The sequence below is a fragment of the Oryx dammah genome, unplaced genomic scaffold (genome assembly GCF_014754425.2).
Source record: "Oryx dammah isolate SB20612 unplaced genomic scaffold, SCBI_Odam_1.1 HiC_scaffold_28, whole genome shotgun sequence".
Lineage (NCBI taxonomy): Eukaryota > Metazoa > Chordata > Mammalia > Artiodactyla > Bovidae > Oryx > Oryx dammah.
This window is the reverse complement of record NW_024070212.1, coordinates 96,291,985-96,311,162: the sequence shown is the minus strand read 5'-3', so window position 1 is coordinate 96,311,162 and position 19,178 is coordinate 96,291,985. Positions and strand designations below refer to the sequence as shown.

General features: G+C 56.2%; 1 protein-coding gene across 1 annotated transcript in view; it reads right to left on the bottom strand.

Annotated features, from left to right (window-relative positions):
• TRABD2B (TraB domain containing 2B) overlaps positions 1-19,178 on the bottom strand; it is a 227,319-nt gene that overhangs the window by 6,456 nt on the left and 201,685 nt on the right. Inside the window, exons 5-6 of the mRNA XM_040231224.1 lie at positions 12,270-12,360; positions 7,787-8,056 (exon numbers count right to left, since the gene is read on the bottom strand). Coding sequence (XP_040087158.1) covers positions 7,787-8,056; positions 12,270-12,360 — 361 coding nt within the window. The remainder of the gene's footprint in view (positions 1-7,786; positions 8,057-12,269; positions 12,361-19,178) is intronic.

Sequence of the window (19,178 nt, the reverse complement as noted above, 5' to 3'; positions counted from 1 at the left end):
AAGAGCACTTACGCACTAAGGGCCCTGCTACAGTTGTGCCAGCACGCTGCTGCTGTTCAGTCACCTGGTCGCGTCCACCTCTTTGCCACCCATGGACTGTAGCACACCAGGCATCCTGTCCCTCACCATCTCCCAAAGTTTGCCCAAGTTCATGTCCATTGCATCAGTGATGCCATCCAGCCATCTCATCCTCTGATGCCCTCTTTTCCTTCTGCCCTCAATCTTTCCCAGCATCAGTAGGGCACTGCTAATCCTCAAGACAGCGCTACGAAGCAGGAAAGACCATTATCCCATTTTACTTGTGAAGAAACAGAGTCACAAAGAGGGTAAGCATTAATAACTTGCTCCAGGACACACAGCAGGGACGGGATCTGAACTGGGCACCCAGTGGGTGCTCTCTAGCAGCTGACAGTTTGGCAGGGAGCCTGCCTCTCTCTGGCTGTCTGCAGAACAGGAAGCCTCCTCCCTGTAGAACACTGCCTGCTCTCCAGTGCTTACCCCTCTCCCTGATGGGCTGCTCATGCCCCAGATCAGCCAGGAGTCCCCGTGCCATCTTGGCTGTGTTCTCACGTGCTGGGCATGAGACCCCAACCACTGGCCACATCACTGTGGTGAGCCCTGTAACCATCACTGCTGCAGCCCAGCCTCATCTCTGTCCCAGCCAGACCCTCTCACCCACCCTGGCTTAGCCTCGGTCGGGGGTGGGGGAGGGGCAGAGGAGCCCATGGGTTTCAAGCACATCCTTGTCTGTACATGGATCGGGACTTCTGATCCGTGTGTGTACTTGGCAGTGAAGGGGCTTGTCACTCTCTGCCCTGACCCTCCATCTCTGCTCTACTCCCAGTCATGCTGTGGCTGCAGGAACCCACCACATCTTCTCACCCTGGACTCTACAGTTGTTACCAGTGTGTTCCTGTCTTTAGAAATTCCCAGAGACCTAATCAGGAGAGGAGGGTGCACGTGCACCATGGGTGGCAGGAAGGTGTTTCTGGACAGAGACTCTGTGGATGGCACAAGAAAGAGGGGGCAGACGGCTTCAGATGCTCCTTATGACCACCCCCCAAGTCTGGCCTGTCCTGCCTCCCACCCCATGCCAGCCTTCGGAGCACCTGAGACCTCTCACATGATTTGGTGTGGGCTGACCTCCCCTTCCCGGGCTCTCTCAGGAACACTACCCTCCCCAGTCACATCTAATGTCCTGCCATTTTCTGACTCGCCTTTGAAGGCCTGATTCCATGTCCCCTCACCTCTTTGATCTGTCCTCCAAGCCCCAAGGCCCCTGGAAGAGTTGAAGCTCCTGTGAAGCCTTTCATATTTCTCACTGCTCACACTGCCATTGGCACCTAGTTCTGCACATGAGGCTTGAGTGGGTTTTGAACATGAGGCATTATGTACAAAACAGTGCCTGGTACACTGGGACTGCTATATGGCATTGGCTGATTATGACATTTGTGTCTTCATCTCTCTCATTAATAGCGTCCTCTGTGTATGGAGCACTTCCTGTACGCTGGCAGACCCTGTGCTCAATGCTATACATGTGTCGTCTCATTATTCCCATTTCCAAGATGGGGAAACTGAGCCTGAAGATGTGCAATGGACTGTCTGCCTCCCCAGCCTCAGGTGGGCTGAGGTGCCATCCCTAACTGCGGAGATGGAGAGCCTGGGAGTGAAGTGTGGTGCTTCCTGTGAGACCTCACACACCTGCAGATGGAGGCTTGCCAGGGTCAGAGAGGATGCCCCCTGTGGTCTCAGCCCTCGGAGGGGATCTTGACATACCCAGCAGGGCCACTACCACAGCCCCTTCCCTCCCTTTCTTTTCTAGGGAAAAGTCCCTCCCAGCTGCTGCCCTATCTTTTCAGATCAAGAAGCCAGGAAGGCTGGCCTCAGAAGGGAGGCTGGGCTGCCACCTGGGATGCCCAGAATGGGAACCAAGGCTGGCTGCAGGCAGCCCCCCTGTAAGAAGGAAGACAAATAGACATCTTGAAAACTGTCTCACAAGGTGCCCAAAGGCATTTGCTTTCTCACTTTGAAAACCAAAGATGCAAGCTCCCCCTTGGAGCCTGAGTAGGGGTTTTATATGTTTGGAAGGAGTCCCAGGGAAATGGAGTGAGGTTGCTGGGGGGTGGGTTGCGGTGGGCAGAAATCTTCTCCAGATGCCCCCACCTCTTGGGCCCCCTCTAGAAAGCCCAGGCCTCAGTCCAGATCCCAGCCCTGCCCCAGGCCCATGCTGGGGAAAATCGTCTCATGGCAAAGCGGCCTTGAAGCCAAACCAAACACCCCGAGTGCTCCCAGGCTCTGCAGCTGGCTGGTTCCAAGGGCCGGGTGTGCTCAGAGCTGACAGGGTCCCTGGTGTGGGCAAGGGCCCTCTGCCTGGGTGAAGGCAAGAGCCCGAGGTCCCTGTCCCATGTATGACTTTGGGCAAGTCCTGCCCTCAAGGCCTCAGTTTCCCTGTGTACAATGAAGGAGCAGAAACAGACCCTTGGCTTTAAAGTGTTTTCGAGCTGCAGAAGCCAGAAGTGGGATCACAGGCAGAAGCGGAAGGTATAATGCACAGGAACGCAGGGCTGGTGGCTGAGATGCGGCAGCTGGCTTCCCTGAGGCCCCACTGCGGGGCTTCCTGGAGTAGGGCCCCCATCCTGGCACTAGAGGGTCCCTAAGAACCACCCAGGACTGGGTCTGGGGAGTCCTGGGGCTGTGGCTTTCTTGCAGTACAAGCAGGTGGGCTCCTCAGAGGGCTCCAAGGAGACAAAATGGAGATAGAGCTGGAGGCATGAGGGCCTGGCTGATGGGTGGCCCTGCTGGCTTGGCGTGGCCCTCGCGATGTGGTCAGGCTGGAACCATCTGGGTAGACTGGGCAGATGCAGGCAGAAGTCTAAAGTGACCGGTATGCCCACAGCTCCCTGTCCTGATATCTAAGGCCCATGCCAGCCTCCAGGCCATTGGCCACATGGTCTTCTCTGTCAGGACTGCCTTCACCTCCCTCTCAGCTTCCCTGGGTCACTTCACTCCTCAGGGTCACCGACCTTCCTCCCCTCACTGACTGGATTCCCTGCCAGGCACAGGCAGGCTGGCCATGGCTGCAGGGCTCTTTCAGCTGCACCATAGCTGGGAGCAGCCCCTGCCCAGCCATGATCCAAGGCTCTTCCTGCTCTAGTCCCCACCAGCACTGCATGTGGGCTGGGCACCCTGCACGTGGCCATCACATTCTTGTTTAACTGTGTGCTGCTCACCCAGGGGGTCATTTAAGCCTGAGGTGGGTTGATGGCCCAGGAGCCGTTTCCCGCTGGGGGACAGGGCGGGTGGTGCCCTAGACCGGACTCTGAGAGTCAGCCACCAATGGGGGGACAGCTGTTCCTGAGTGTCACCAGTGGCCTAATGCCAGCTCACCACTCTGTAAGCACCATCTTTTTACTCTAAGCCTCAGAGCAAGGATGAGGAGGGGCTGGGGAGATGCTGCCCAAATTCATATATGTTCTCATCCACTGAGTGATCTTGTTCTCTGATCAGATGGGGTCCTGGCATCATGAAGAGACGCTGAGCACCCTGTCTAGTCCCGGGAGACAGCCTGGCTGTGCTGTGAGAAAGCTGAGCTGGAGAACCTCAGGGCAGGCCGGCAGGCCAGCGAAAAGTGTGCAGAGGCCTCCCAGGGGCCCAGGGCAAGAGGACACAGTTCTCTCCTTCTCTGCGGGGCCTTGGGCCATCTGCTCAGACCTCGGGGGGAAACCGAGGCCCAGGAGGCCAATGATCCCCTGCTCATGTGTGTCCTGCACCCCCACTCCTGTGTGGTGGCGCCCGCAGGGCTCTGTGTCCACCACATACAAACGCCCACCTCTGTGCTTGGCTTCTGGCCGTGCCCAGAGCTCGAGAAACGCTTTCTACCCTGCACCTGCTCCCTCATGACAGTCCCAGCGTCCTGCTTCCTCACTTATTCAACTCCCCCCCTCCCCCAGCGCCCGAGCACACACACATACCCCAGAGGCCCAGCAGTGGACTGGGAAACATCAGAGCTGGTGTGACCTACAGGGGACAGCCGAGGCACTAACTGTGCAAAAGGAGAGAACGAGGACTGTCGCAGATCTGACCGATCGGGGCAGTGGCCTGCACAGAGCCTGCGTGGGAATCGACTGCGCCCTGACCTGCCCCCTGCTGGTCATGCCACTGCCCTGTTGCCCCCCCTCCGGCTGACAGACGCAGGGGGTTCCCTGGCAGCTCCACCACAGCCGCTCAACCATCTGCAGACATATGCCCCACCCCTTCCTCGGGTCCCCATAAATCATCCTGCCACGAGCTGCTGCTTCTCTAAACTTCCTTCATCATGTTTACATTTGGGGTAATGAGGGGCGAGGGGAGGCCAGCCTGCTCCAGGTGGAGTCCTGGTCGGGCTCTTCAGCCCCCTCCTCACTCTTTCCCTGCTTCTCTGACTCATGCATGTGGTCAACAAACGCTCCACGAGGCCTCTGGTGACCCAGAAAAGTCCAGCCCAGCTCTGATCCCCAGGGCCTCCCAACCTAGACGCAAGTGAGGAACTGCTCCCTGTGTGAGAGCATGCCAGGACAGGGGCACCCGAGGCACCCATGGACAGTGCGGGAGGGGTGAGGACGGGGGCTGTGGGAGCCGGGGCAGGGGGAATCGATGTGGGGAGGAAGGGGAGGAGGAGGGAGACGCTTGTCAGGCAAGGACATCAGGGGCGTCTGCACGCTGCTGGACGACTGTGACTCTCAGCATCTGACAGACCTGGCTGCAGCTTCTGACTCCCTACCTGACTTGAATCCTGAATATTCATTGGAAGGACTGAAGCTGAAACTCCAATACTTCGGCCACTTGATGTGAAGAGCCAACTTCATTAGAAAAGAGCCTGATGCTGGGAAAGATTGAAGGCAGGAGAAGGGGACCACAGAGGATGAGATGGTTGGATGGCATCACCAACCCAATGGACATGAGTGTGAGCAATCTCCAGGAGATGGTCAAGTAGAGGGAAGCCTGGTGTGCTGCAGTTCATGGGATCACAAAGAGTCGGACATGACTGACCGACTTAACAACAACAACAGCAACAACAACCTGATTTGACACATGGTCTTGGGCAAGTTACCTGACCTCACTGAGTCTCAGTTTTCTCCTTAGTCAAGCGAAGCTGACTTCCGGGACTCTTGACAGGACTGGGGGTCGTGATGGATGTAAGCAGCTGGCACAGCAGGAGCTCAGCAAATGTCCACTCATACCCATCTCCCCTCAGAGAAGCAAGGACAAAGGTGGGGGTGGGCCATGCACAGTCCGCTGGGGGGCAGCACACAGCTCAGCCAGGATGCCCCAGGGGTCCCACAGGAGGAGGGCAGAAGCTCTGCATCCAAGTGTACCCGGTGAGGGGTGGGTGGCAAGGGAAAGCTCTGAGAATCTCAGGCTTGAGGAGGGCGCTGTGCTGGGGCGTGACTGGGGGCCGGAGACCCGGGGAGACCTCGCTTCAAGATCACGGGTGGAAGATGAGGTCAGGCAGAGGGAATGGAGAGCGGAGGATGGAGCCGGCGGGGTGGACAACTGTTCTGTGCTCAGTCGTGTCTGACTGTGCGACCCCATGGACTGTAGCCCGCCAGGCTCCTCTATCCGTGGAATTCTCCAGGCAAGACTGGAGTGGGTTGCCATGTCCTCCTCCAGGTGACCTTCCCGACCCAGGGATGGAACCTGGGCCTCCTGCATTGCAGGCAGAGGGGGAAGCAAATCGAGAAAACCCTGAATGGAATGAACGCTCCAAGGAACCCAGTACTGCCAGAAGGGCTGCAATGGACTCCAGGTCCCCTCCAGAGAGGCCTCCTCTGCTTCCTCTTGGAGAATGGCAAACTTGGAAGCTCTACGAGGGTGGGTAGGGTGAGACCTGGGAGTGGCGGGAGCTGGGCCCTTGCTTCTAGGTCCTCGGGGACCTCAGCGCTGGCTTCCCTGTGACACAGAGAAACTTGCAACAAACAGGCTGCCTGTTGGTGGAACTCTTCTTCTCTAATCCAACCAGATGGAAGAAAGTTATCCAACCACAGTTTATCTATTGGGACTGAGAAGGGATCCCTCTAGTCAAAGAAAAGCTGTTTTCTTCTCCTGAAACCAGGCTCTGTATTCCAGAGAGACATTTTGTGAAAAGGAAACCGTTTGGAGTCATTTGCTGAAATTTACCTTTCAGACGTGGTTAGGAGCTGGGGGTCTGTGGCTGGAGTTGACAGCCCAGCCTCCCTGCTGTCACCCCAAGGGCCAGACCCACTGCTGGCCGTGTCTGGTCACCTGGCAGGTTGATCGGGGCCCAGGGTGAATGGCCTGACTGGGAGGTTTCATGGGCTGCCAGCCGCTCCCTGGTGGCTTGTGAGCCCTTTCCAGGGCTGAGGAGCGGCTCTTGGTAACGCTGTGCTCTTGTTCCTGGTTTGAAGGAGGCAGACCATGCCGGCACAGGAGCCAAATGTGTCGAGGCCAATATAGCTACAGCAGTGACCCCACCTTGGGCAGGGCGGGCCCGTGGGACCCCTGAAGAAGCGTGTTTCCCAGCAACCCAAGGCAGGCGCTCTGAAACCAATGTAGGCCCAAATCAGCAATGGACTCGACTCTTACTGGCTGGAAGGCTCTTTAAGACATTGCACAGGCTGCACATTAAGGCTGTAGACTGACTATGTCAGCTTTCTGTCTATGACTCAGAGACCTGGCTGAGGGAGGATCTTGAAGGGAATTCCTGTGCAACCCTGGACAAGCCCCCACCCCAGCCCTTGGTTCACCATTGGTAAACTCAGAGTTGGATCCACGTTTCCCAAAGCTGCTCAGAAGACTCTAGCACACATTCAACAAGCAGCTTTCTAGTTCCAGTGCAGCCTGTCCCCATATATCAGGGCCACGATGGGGCCTGGGATATCATTTAACAAGGACCCAAGGAGATTCTATCTAGGGATGCTGAGGAAAACCCCAGATAATGATCTTTAGGGTCTGGGTGGAGACTCTGAGTCTCCAAGGGCCTGGCACTGGGCACAACGTCTGGCGCTGGGCACACAACCTCCAGCGCTGGGCTACCACGGTGGGCAGGACTCTGCCCTCCCCGGCGGTTATTCCCTGGGACGTCCTGGTTGCTCTGGTGACACTGTTCACCAGATGTGGAGATTTCTGCCCCAAAGTGGAATCTAGGGAGACCACCCAGTGCTGGGCCTGCTGGTGGAGGTTGGAAGGCAGCGTCTTGGTTCCAGCAGGAGCTGTGTAGCACAGACAGGCCAAGGGATTGCTGCAGGGGGACATGGGCAGAGGACAGAGAAGGACGACTGTGGCCCCCGCCAGCCCTGAACACGGATATCACAAACCCCTCAGCCCCTCCTAAGGAGCCTGTGGCCTTCACCTGCCATCTCTCTGACCCGCTGCAGAGGTTGGCTGCTCAGACCATCCATCCAGGTCTAGGGAGCTCACAGCCTTCTGATGTAACCAGCCTGTTCCATTTTCTCCTACTTTCACCTTCTGGCTCCTGGGACAAATGGGGCCTGCTGTGCACCCCAGGTGCCTCCGGGAAAGCTAAGGGCAAAGCAGTTTTGTCCGCTGCGCCTGAAGGGAGCTGCTATTCACTCACCTTTAACTGTGGGAAACTGACAAGTCAGGTGTGCGCATGCTCCGCAAACCCTGCCGGATGAACAGGGGACGAGCCTATTCCGATCGAGCGCCCACCCGCCACGCTTCCTCAGAGCCGGACTCGTGGATAACAGAGTGCGTCTGACCCTGGTGGGTCTGAGGTAGGCTGGCCAGAGAGCGGCCCAGCTCCCGGCTGACCTGCCTCCCAGCTCACCTGTCCTCGATGCGCACCCAGAGGTCACTGAACTGCCGCGGCCGCTGGTGTTTGTTCTGCCGCTTGAGCCACTTCTTTTGCCGTCCAAACTCCTCCAGCTGGCTGAGGCTGTCGGGGAGCAGCAGGTGTGGGGACAGCGCTGGGTCCTCCTCCTCCGGTGGGGCGGTGGGGGGTGCTGAGGGAGCCGCGGGCAGGGCAGCAGCTGGGGTCGCTGAGGCGGGGCTCGCCGAGGTCCCCGCGGGTGGAGGTGCAGGGCTCCCGGCGACAGGGCTGGAAAGGGACAATGGTAGGTGAGCCATGCGTGTTGGATCCTGTCATTCACGTGTCACAGGGCACACAACTCAGTGGGTGGGTTGTCATGGCAGGAGAAGGTGCCAGGGTGCCCCGCTGAGAGGCACCCAGGAAAACCATTGCCTGGTGTTAGAGAGAGAGCTTTGATTCTTTATTTCATGTATTGACTCAGTGTGTGAAAGTGAAAATCGCTCAGTCGTGTCCGACTCTTTGTGACCCCATGGACTATACAGTCCATGGAATTCTCCAGGCCAGAATCCTGGAGTGGGTAGCCTTTTCCTTCTCCAGGGGATCTTCCCAACCCAGGGATTTAACCCAGGTCTCCCGCATTGCAGGCAGATTCTTTACCAGCTGAGCCACAAAGGAAGCCCAATATTGATACAATAAATATTTATTAAGCATCTACCCTGCACCAGGAACTTTCTAGGCAGTGAGTGTCAGTAGTGACCAAAATAGGCAAAGGCCCTGCCTTCTTGGCGCTAATATTCTAAAGCAGGAGACAGAGAGGAAAATGTGCATGATGTCAGACAGTGATAATTGCTGAGGAGAAAAATAAAGCAGAGTCACGAGGGACAGCGTGAGCCATGGGAGGGGGCTGGCAGGGAGGACAGTCTGGTCCCTGTTGGTGACATTTCAGCCCAGACTAGTAGGAGTGAGCCCTGAGTGGGCGTCTGGTTCCGTATCTGACCTTGGTCAAGGGCTTGTTCACTCAGCAGCTCTGGCTGAGGGGCCTGAGGTGAGTTGCCTAACTTGTAATGTGGTGCACCTCAGTCTCCTGCTCTGAAAAATGGGGATATTACAGCCAATGCCTCAGAGCTGCATCACGATGATTTTGTGAGTTAACAAAGGCAAAGCACTCAGAAACGGTGCCTGGCAAATAGCGGCTGAAACATTCTAGTAATTAACATCCTTAAATATGAAATATTAACATTGCTGCTGTGTCATTTGTCTAACGCGTCTCCTGAGCACCTTTTCAGGGGAGGCAGGACAGCTTGGAGCAGGTTAGAGCTCAAGCTGTCCTGGGCTCTAAGGTGGGTTCAGTCCCCGGCTCTGCACCTTCTAGGCTGTGTAGCCAAGGACAGGGACACAAGCGTCCAAGCAGCTGCTGGCTATAAGCAGAAGGTAGTCACTTCATAGGGTTGTCATGAGGATGAGAGATGAGGTCTTAACATAGTGCCTGGCACAGATCTGGCCTCTCTTTAATGTCGCCCACAAGCGAATGGAGCTGGCTGCAGCAGGCACTGACGTGCAATTAAGCATGTGGTGTGGAATCCATATTCCATACAGTGGTGCACAGAAACCCTTCAACCTGGAAACACCCTCCACTCCTCTCTCTCTTATTCTTTCCTCCCTGTGGTCTACATGGAATTCCTGCTGGGGACATCTGACACGGGGAATGTTGGGCATGGTCCCAAGAATTGTAAAGGCGTGGTGGTGCCCAAGGGAGTCCGTCCCCCGACTCCATTCCGCATGCATGAAAGGGGTGAGGGATTTCTCTCTCCTTGAAGGACAGAAGGCCATCAGCTCAGCCTGTCCTCCCCCAGCCCCCACGGCAACCCCAGATTCCCAGGGTCCAGGAGATGCCGCAGCTGCTGGGGAGATAATTCAAAACAGGCAGACAAAAAGATGGATCCAGGAAGCACCTGTGGTCGATGATGGCTTTTATTGTTGGGGCCTCCTCGGCATCCCCGCCCCCTCACCCCACCCGCAGGATTTCAGCAGAGACTCAAGCTGAGAGCAGGCCAGGGTCCATGGGGGCATCCCCCTACTACTGCCTGGGCTCTGAGATGAATAGGGGCTGAGGCAGCATTGCTCAGCTGCCCGCTCCCCTGCCCTGCTGGGACAGACACAATGAGCTGAGGTGAAGGTCCTTGGGGCCTGTGGGGAGGGGGAGCTTGGGGAGGGCCTTGTTCCTGAGGCTACCTTTGGTCCCTTACCCTTTAAGCACACGCCTACCCTTGACCCAGTACAGACTGATTTGTGCTGGGCTCAAATAGTCAGGAAGAGCAATCTGGTCAGGCTGACTCAGAAGATAGAAGGGGGAGGAGTCCAAGGTTTGTAAGTTCCTCCAGAAGTGCCATGGAGACAGGAAGGCATTGGCCTGGAGCTGGGAGACCAGATGTTCCAGGCTCCAGGCCCATCTTTGCAGAGAGAAGAGCAAGGCTACAGTCATTTCCAAGCACCTCCCACCCCGGAGCCTCACCCCCAGCCCTTGAGGGAGGGTTGTGGTGAAGACCTCAGGAAGGCCCTAGAGCCACACTTCCATTGAAAGGAGCTCTGTTTCAGCCTGGGACTGAAGCCCCGTTAGAGCCCAGGACAGCTTGAGCTCTAACCTGCTCCAAGCTGTCCTGCTTCCCCTGAAAAGGTGCTCAGGAGGCACGTGTTAGACAAATGACACAGCAGCAATGTTAATATTTCATATTTAAGGATGTTAATTACTAGAATGTTTCAGCCGCTATTTGCCAGGCACCATTTCTGAGTGCTTTGCCTTTGTTAACTCACACAGCCTGCAAGCGGCTTCACCTCTCCGGGCCTCAGGTGCCTCAGTTTTAAGGTGGGGATACTCATTGTTCCTGCCTCGTTGCTGGGACCTAACAAACGCAATGATAGGCTTCAGAGACTAAGGTAGGACTCACGGGAAAAGCTGAGTCATTGCCTAGTGAGGTCATCCCCGCAGATGCCAGGACTTGTCTAATCAGCATACTCCGCGTAACCTGGTTTGAGTTTATCAGGACGTAAAAGACATCCCCCTGCAGCCAATAGCCAGTTAGTAAATACCAGGAAATCCCTGCAGCCAATAAAGATTAGCCAATTAGTAAATACTAGGAAACTCCTGCAGCCAATCAGCCCTTGCCAACTCTCTGTACTAAAACCTATAAATACTGCTGTAAATCTGGGCTCGGGGCTCCTTGCTCCACTCCACTGTGTTGGATGTGGTAGGAGCCCTAGCTCAAGCTAGAAATAAAACCCCTTCATGCTTTTGCATTGCTGTGGACATCTTATTCTCTCAGTTTTGGGGACTCAGACTCTGGGCATAACACTCATGGGGTTGTTAGGATTTGATAAGCTAAAAGCACTTAGAACCCAGTACACAGTGAGTAGTCAATAAACATTAGCAATGATTATTCAGGCTTCCCAGGTGGCACTAGTGGTAAAGAACTGACCTGCCAATGCAGGAGACATAAGAGATGCGGGTTCGATCCCTAGGTCGGGAAGATCCCTGGAGGAGGGCATGGCAACCCACTCCAGTATTCTTGCCTGGAGAATCCCATGGACAGAGGAGCCTGATTACAGTCCACTGGGTCTCAGAGAATCAGACACAGGTGAAGCAGCTTAGCACACATGCACACATGATTACTCAAGCTTCTTTTGGACTCTGGGTTCATCAGAGACAAGGGCCTAAATCGCTCTGGCCATCACTGTGAGGAAGGCTCCTGCTCAGATTGGCCTGGTTTGGGATTCTGTCATTGTCTTCCAGGGCCGCCCAGCATGCCCTGATGCCTCCATACCCAGCCTGTTGCTGGCACTGTGGACCACAGGTGAACCCAGCTGGCCTCTTCCCTTCATCTGCTTCCAGCTTAGAGGGAGACAGGAAACCCCACAGGAAGAGAGGATGGCCTCTATCTGGCTCTTTGGGCTGACTGAGTGTGCCCTGGCAGGAAAGTCAGGGGTGAGAGACCCAGCCAAGAGACAGCAACAAGCAGGTATAGTCAGAGGAGGTGATGAAGACAAGGTTTGGGTGGGGCTGAGACTCGGGGCAGAGGCCTGGCCACTGCCTGTTGTCACTATGGCCCCATCTTGATTCAAGGCCTGGGCATCCACCAGGTCTTCTAGGCAGCAACCCAGAAGTCCTACAGAGTCCCTGCACCCCACTGATCACCAGTCTCTAAATCTTGAACATCTCTCAAGACAGTGCTCCGCCCATTCCCACCTCCACTCTTCCCCACCGTCCTGACCTCCTGCCAGGATTATACACCAGCCTCCTCCCGGTCTCCCCACCTCCAGCCTAGCCCCCACTCTTGAGTGCCTGCTGAAGGCCGGTCCCTAGGAGGCCCCAGAGGGAGAGACTACCCTCCAGGCCTGAGCAGGAACGCAGGGTATGGCCCTCCGTGCAGCAGTAGTCAGGCATGGCCTGTGGACCAGCAGCAGTGGGCCAGCCAGTCCCCCGCCCCCAGAGGTCCTGGCTGCTTACCTATGGATGGTCTGCCCTGCGGGCGTGTGCTCCACCTCCAGCCCTGCCTGCCGAAGGACATCGATGACTGTGTTGTTCCCCAGAAAGTGACCTGGAACATAAGAGACGAAGTGGGCTCAGCCACATACCAGGTCACCGGTGACTGGAGAGAGCCCCAGGCGGATGGCCTAGGCCAAAGTCGGGCTAGACTCCCCGAAAAGCAGTGCAGTGTAGCTGGAAGATGGGCCAGTGCCACCCTGCCTGGATCCAAACCTTGGCTCTGTTGCTCATCCGTTGTACCGCCCTGTGCCTCAGTTTTCCCATCTGTAAAGTGGTAACGACTGTACTAGTAGCCTCGAGGGTTGGTGTAAGGACTCCAGGAACACTGGCTGGCATGCAGTAAAGGCTCACCGAGTTTCCTGTTGCATCACTGTCCCCCGCACCATCGAGCTGACCCCAGCTGTGGACTGTCCCAGCAAGGACAGTTTGCAGGAGTCACACAGAGACCAGCTCTGAGAAAACCTCCTCCAACAGGCCTCAAGGTCCAACAGGTTTAAGGCTCAGCTTTGTCAGTTCCACCAGCAACTCAAGTCTCCCTCCCTCCCAGGGAAATGGAGGCGGGGTTCTGTGTGTGCATGTCTGTCTCCTCACTAGGCTCCAAGAGGCAGGGACCACATGGCCACTGCCCCCCACATGCTCAGTACGCGTTGTCTGGACCTAAGACTTTGAAGATTCATTTGTTCACCATCTACCCACATACTGCGACCCAGGCCCTGGGGTGGTCCCTGAAGACTCACTGAGGTGTAAGATTCTTGGGAAGGAGAAAGTAGTAGGATTCTGTGTGTTGGGAGACAGGCTTCCCAGGTGGCAACGGTGGTAAGGAACCCACTTCCCAGTGCAGGAGACAGGAGAGAGACGGGTTCAATCCCTGGGTCAGGAAGATTCCCTTAAGGAGGGCATGGCAACCCACTCCAGTATTCTTGCCTAGAGAATGCCATGGACAGAGGAGCCTGGTGGGCTACGGTCCATAAGGTCTCAAAGAGTTGGACATGACTGAGGCGACTTAGCACTCACTCATGTGTGTTGGAAGGGGAGGGGGCTGGTCTCCATCTCACCCTCCACCCGCTAACCATTCATCCAACAGACTTTTATGACACACTTGCTGTGACCAGCCCCGGAGGAGACCCTGAGAGCACAGAAGTGAATCCTTTGACCCACTGCCCCAGATGAGACCAGGTTTGGCCCTCGGGCGGGATGCAGGTTTGAAATCTGGGAATACGGTGGAGGCTCTCCCAGGTTCCAGTTAGGGAGGCTCCTCGAGAGGCCAGTCCCTGCTGGGAGTTGGCCCCTCCTCCGAGCTGGACCTCAGTCTCCCCACTGTTCAATGTAGGCAGAGAGGTGGTGGCCCTGTACCCTCCCAGCCCGAGTCCTGCCTGCAGCCCCACACCCGTGGGCACTTCGCTCCTCTCCTGCTCACCATTCACCCCAGAACCTGAGGGGAAATTCTTGCACTATCACTCTAATTGCCTGCAATGGATGGTGACAGGTGGGAAGCTGGGAGGTCAGCATGTTGACAGCCCCAGGGAGCTCTAGGAGCAAGCACAGGAGGTAGACAGGCTGTTGGGGAACGGAGGGAGGGAGGTTGGGATTGCACAGTAGCTGGATGGGGAAGTGGGGCAGTGAACCCAGAAGCACCCCCCACCAGCCAGGACTATACACCTTTGGGCTAGCTTCAAGATGCCCCAGCGAGTACCCCACCTGACAGTCTCCCTCTCGGTGACCTGCCACAGTCCCTGACATCCCACCTCTGGGTCACTGTGAACCAAGGTCTGGGAACGACAGTCTTTGACGGAAGCCCCCACACTCACTCTGCGGCCCTGGGCAAGCCCCTTACACCTGGACACTCTCGGGCTCTCTGTGGACAGGGAGGGAATGGGCTGCACCACAGGCTCCCCTGGCTGCCATGCTCACGGGGGCTCCAGAGACCCCTATGAAACTGTGCTCTCCCCTCCCTCCTCTTCTCTACTTATTCATTGCATTTATCTGACAAACACCGAGTGAGTGTATATCCAGAGCTGGATGGTGGTGAACAGGGAGGGACCTGTTCAAGGCACTCATGGTCTTGAGAATGGAGGTCCTTTGATCCGGGGTATGCCAAGGAGATCAGCCCTGGGATTTCTTTGGAAGGAATGATGCTAAAGCTGAAACTCCAGTACTTTGGCCACCTCATGCGAAGAGTTGACTCATTGGAAAAGACTCTGATGCTGGGAGGGATTGGGGGCAGGAGGAGAAGGGGACGACTGAGAATGAGATGGCTGGATGGCATCACCGACTCGATGGACGTGAGTCTGAGTGAACTCTGGGAGTTGGTGATGGACAGGGAGGCCTGGCGTGCTGCAATTCATGGGGTCGCAAAGAGTCGCACACGACTGAGTGACTGAACTGAACTGAAGGGAAGCACAGGAGGTGGTGCGGGCACACAGGAGGGCTCTAATTCAACCTGGGGGCAGGCAGACTTCCTGGAGGAGGCATCGCTAGCTGAGGGATGGTATCAGAGTCAGCTAGGTGAGGATGAGAGTGGGGCAGCGGCAGGATGTTCCAGGCAGGGGTAAGGGCGTGTGCAAAGGCTAGGAGGTCAGTGAGGCACATCTGACCCAGTAAGCCCTGACCCAGTGTTAGAGGGCGGAACACAGAAGATTCTGCCACGGCTCCTCTATGAGTCTCCCCTATGTGATCCCAGGCAATTGGCTGCCACCTGCCTCAGTTTCCCTGTATGTCAGATGGGCCTGGATCCCTTCTCACGGAGGCTATAATAAAGCCCTAAGAGGCAGGAGGAGTGAACATCCTTTGGAAAAGTCCAGCATGCACCTTAGAGCAAGGGACTGAGCCAGTCCTGGGCTGGGACCACCGAGTTGACCCCACCCTTGCCTGCCCCCAAGTGTGATTGGGCTGGAGGGGCACCGGGTGTGGCAACCTCCAGCACATAGGCTGCAGGAACTTCCTACCTGCAGCTCTTGGAATGTACTCCTGGCAGCAAAGGCCATTCCTTCCCTGCATCCATGGAGACCCATTTAAAGCCAGGGGCCTCTGGGCCCATCAGTGGTCCACACAGAAGACATCAAGAGCCACAGGGAAAACAGGGCACCCCAGGCTGCATCGGAGCAGATGGCAGTGTGGCCGCTCTGAAAGGAGCATTCCTGGAGCTGGAAGAGGGGGCATTCAGAGGGGCCCAAGCCTTACGGGACACTGGCTGGGTCCTGAGCACTGCCTGGCAACATTTCAGTGTCTGGTCTGCATCCTGTCTGCTCCCTCAACCTCAGTAGTTCCAGACCCTTACTGTGCATGGTAAGACCCCAACAGAAGACTTCAGATACTTCAAGAAGCAGGAAGCAATCAGCAACGATTTTTTTTTTTTTTTTCAAATTCCTATAAGCCTTACGGGCCTTCACCTCCTTCCTTCCAGGGCGGCGGGGGGGCCGGGGGAGGTCTGCCCCCTGCAAGGGGCAGCTCCTTCAGGAGGCCCCCTTCCTATGGCGTTCCTGCCCCAGGACTGTCTGGCAGAAGCCCTGGCTCCTGACTGCGAGCTCCCATCGCCACTCGCTTCCTCGCCCTCTTTGAGGCTTGGGGTCACAGGACACCACAGCACTGTTCTGTCCTGTTTTCTTCATGCCTCTCACTGCTCCCTCTCTGTCCCCTCAGTGGGTTCCTCTTTCCCTTGCCTGATAAATGTGGGTGCCCCTGTGAATGCCGTCTACGGCCTTCTTTTCTTCTCTATTCACAATCCAGGGAATGTGAATCCATCCATTCATATGGTTTCAGTGACCACAGTGCCGTCACTGAACTGTCACTGACCACAGCCGCTATTCAGGACCCGCTGTCCTAGCCCGGACCCATTTGTCCAGTGGCCTCCTGAGCATCCCCCACCCAACATCCCCAGAGCCTCACCCTCCCCTCCTGGGTGTGTCTCAGCTGAGCTCTGCTACCCTTGTCAGATGGACCCATCTTTGCTCTTCCTTCCCTCTCCTCATCCTCGTCCCATCAGTCACCAGAATTCCCCAAATCCCTCTGAACCGTGCTCGGCCCTGGCCCAGGTCACCACCAACTTCTGCCAGAATCACTGCGTGTAGCATCCTCCCCACTCTCTCCAGTTCACTCTCTTCACCATGGCTGGAATGAGCTCCTCACACCTCAGAGCTGCCTCTGTCAGAACGAGTTCCCAACATGCCACTGGAGTGGAGGCCAAGAGCTCTGAGAAGGCAAGGGAGCATGCCCGATCTTTGTCCCCAAGGCTAAGATCAAATCTGGCACGTGGTGGTGGCTTCGTGAATGTTTGCTGAATGAATGATTAACAGGATCTATTAGTCCATGTCTTTTCCATGATCTCATCTCACCTCCAGGAGACCTGTGCTCGAGCATCCCCTCACCTTGTAGCCCTGGCCCGACCCCTTGGTGAGGCTCCCCACAGATTCCATCGATCCTGGGAGCTTGGCCCTCAGAACAGCCCCAGTCAGGGCCTGGGGCACGCTGTCCCAGGGGTTGGCAGACAGGGTTTGGGCTTGCCTCCAAGGTCACAAATCCTGAAAAAGGTACCACACCCATCCTGGAACCTGCAGGGAAGGTGTGGAAAGTTTCCAAAGGGGCCCCTCGGTGTCGGAACTTAGCCTGCTCGGCTTGCCCAGGCTCCCGGGGTCTCCTGGCCACCGCTCAGCAGCTGACGGCTGCTCTCTGGCCAGCTCTCTGCAGGAAGGCACATCCATTTCATTTACTGAGGCTGCGTGAACCAGGAGAGGAGGGTGGCGAGGGGGTGGGGCACACAGAGCCACTGAGACAGAGTGAGGGAGAGGGACACACAGAGAGAGGCAGAGAGAGGAGAAACAGTCGAGACAGACAGGGGAAGGGGAGAGCTCCAGAACACAAGGAGACTGAGAGGAGAAGAGATGAAGTGACAGGGGCTGGGATGCAGGCTACAGCTGAGACTCAGAGACAACAGCAGCGAGAGAAGGAAAAGCAGAGATGCTGTGACAGCAAGAAAGAGATACAAAGAGAGACAGAAGGAGAGAAGGGAGAGAGAGATGAGAAGAAAAGGAGAATCCAGCAATAAAAACAAAGGGCATGAAGGAGAGACTGACACACTGAGAGCATCAGGGAAGGCTTCCTGGAGGAAGAGCCCTGGAAGGGGAGGATTCAAACAGATATATGGGCTTGGGCAGGAGGGACAAGCAAGAGAAGGAACAAGGGCCTGGAGGAGGATTATAGGTTTGACAAATGGTGGGCTGGTTTGGTGCTTATGTCCCCTGACCCCACGAGCCAGAGCATCACTTAAAAGACATCATATACAGTCAGGGAAGGGGTCTGGCTCTGAGTAGGCAGAGCCCCACAATGTTTTAGTGCAGATACAAAGTTTCCCCTTCTTTAAGCAGGCCTATGCCAGGGCACAAAGCTCAGTGAGCAGAGCATAGGCTGCGTCTAGTCCCTATCCCAGGCTTCCCTGGTGGCTCAGTGGCAAAGAACCCTCCTGCCAATGAAGGGGAGACTCGGGTTTGATCCCTGGGTCAGGAAGATCCCCTGGAGAAGGATCTGGCAACTCACTCCAGCATTCTTGCCTGAAAAAGTCCCAGGGACAGAGGAGCCTGGTAGGCTACAGTCCATGGGGTTGCAAAGAGTGGGAGAAGACTTAGTGAGTAAACAACAGGTACCTACCCATCAGCTGGGCACAGTCTGACAGCTCCCATTAATCCTCTGAGATGAAAGACAGGGTAGGACAGAGCTAATAATCCTGTCCTGAGGTTAGGACAGACCACCTGTCTCAACAGTCAACCAGCTATGTGATCTCAAACAGTTGCCTTCCCTTCTCTAAGTCTCAGTTTTCCTGCAAAGGAATCTCCCACCTTCATGATTCTATCCTGTGATTACTTGAACATAACCTCCTCCTCAGGGAGTCTCCTGGGCCACAATCATTTTCAAACATTAATTCATTTCATCTTTGCAGCAGCCTTTCCAGGTACTCCTAATTTACAGATGAGGGAAATGGACCTCAGCAAGGGGACGAGGCCTGCTCAAGGTCACACAGCCAGCAAAGGCAAAGCTTGGACCTCCATCCAGAGATGTCCTAGCTCACTGCATGGGCAGTACACCCACTCTGAAGTGCCAGTGGCTATGAGGGATCCTGAGCTCATGTTTTGGGGTCAGGGTATCGTCAGAAACACGTGTCCCTTGCTGGGATCAGCAGATCAGAGAGGAAAGCGTGTGAGTGTTCAGTGCAAAGAATGCTCCAATTAACAGGGTAATTTTAAGACAGTGTTGGGGAGCCCGGCGGAGGGGAGGAGGGGGGAACCAGATGTTCCCACAAAGGCTCCAGAGTAACACGGGCTCCCCTCGGCCAGCACACATGTTTTCTCTCCAGCGAGTCCAACGGGTTTCCAGTTTTCTCTTCCTAGAAGAGGGAGTCCAAGCCCATATTTATGTTCTGTCTGAAATTAATGCAAGGGGAACTTTTAAGTGCTAATCTCGCTGCCAGGATCAGTTGCTGGGTATCAAGCAATGGCAGTGTTTGTTTTCCTGAGGAAGTGTGGCAGGAGGGCTAGACGGATGAACCTGGGGGTGGACGGACGGTGAGGGATACCCTGGGGCTTCGAATCTCCCAAGGAGGGTCCACCTGGGAAACTGGCAGCGCTGAGCTTTCTCTCTCCAGCTCTGCTGGCCAGGCAGGGCTGGACTGGGGCCTTGTCAGTCCCGTGAGGACGGAGACGATGTCTCCCTGTACCCAGTTTTGTGCCAGGAGCTGAGGCACACAGTCCCCACCCTGGAGGGCATCACGGCGCAGAGGGGAGACGGGCGCACAAACAATCACAGGACAGAGTGAGCCAGGCGGCGGCGGAGGGGTGCGGGGCCGAAGAGGAAGGGACAGGATGCAGCCTAGGGGAGGGGCCG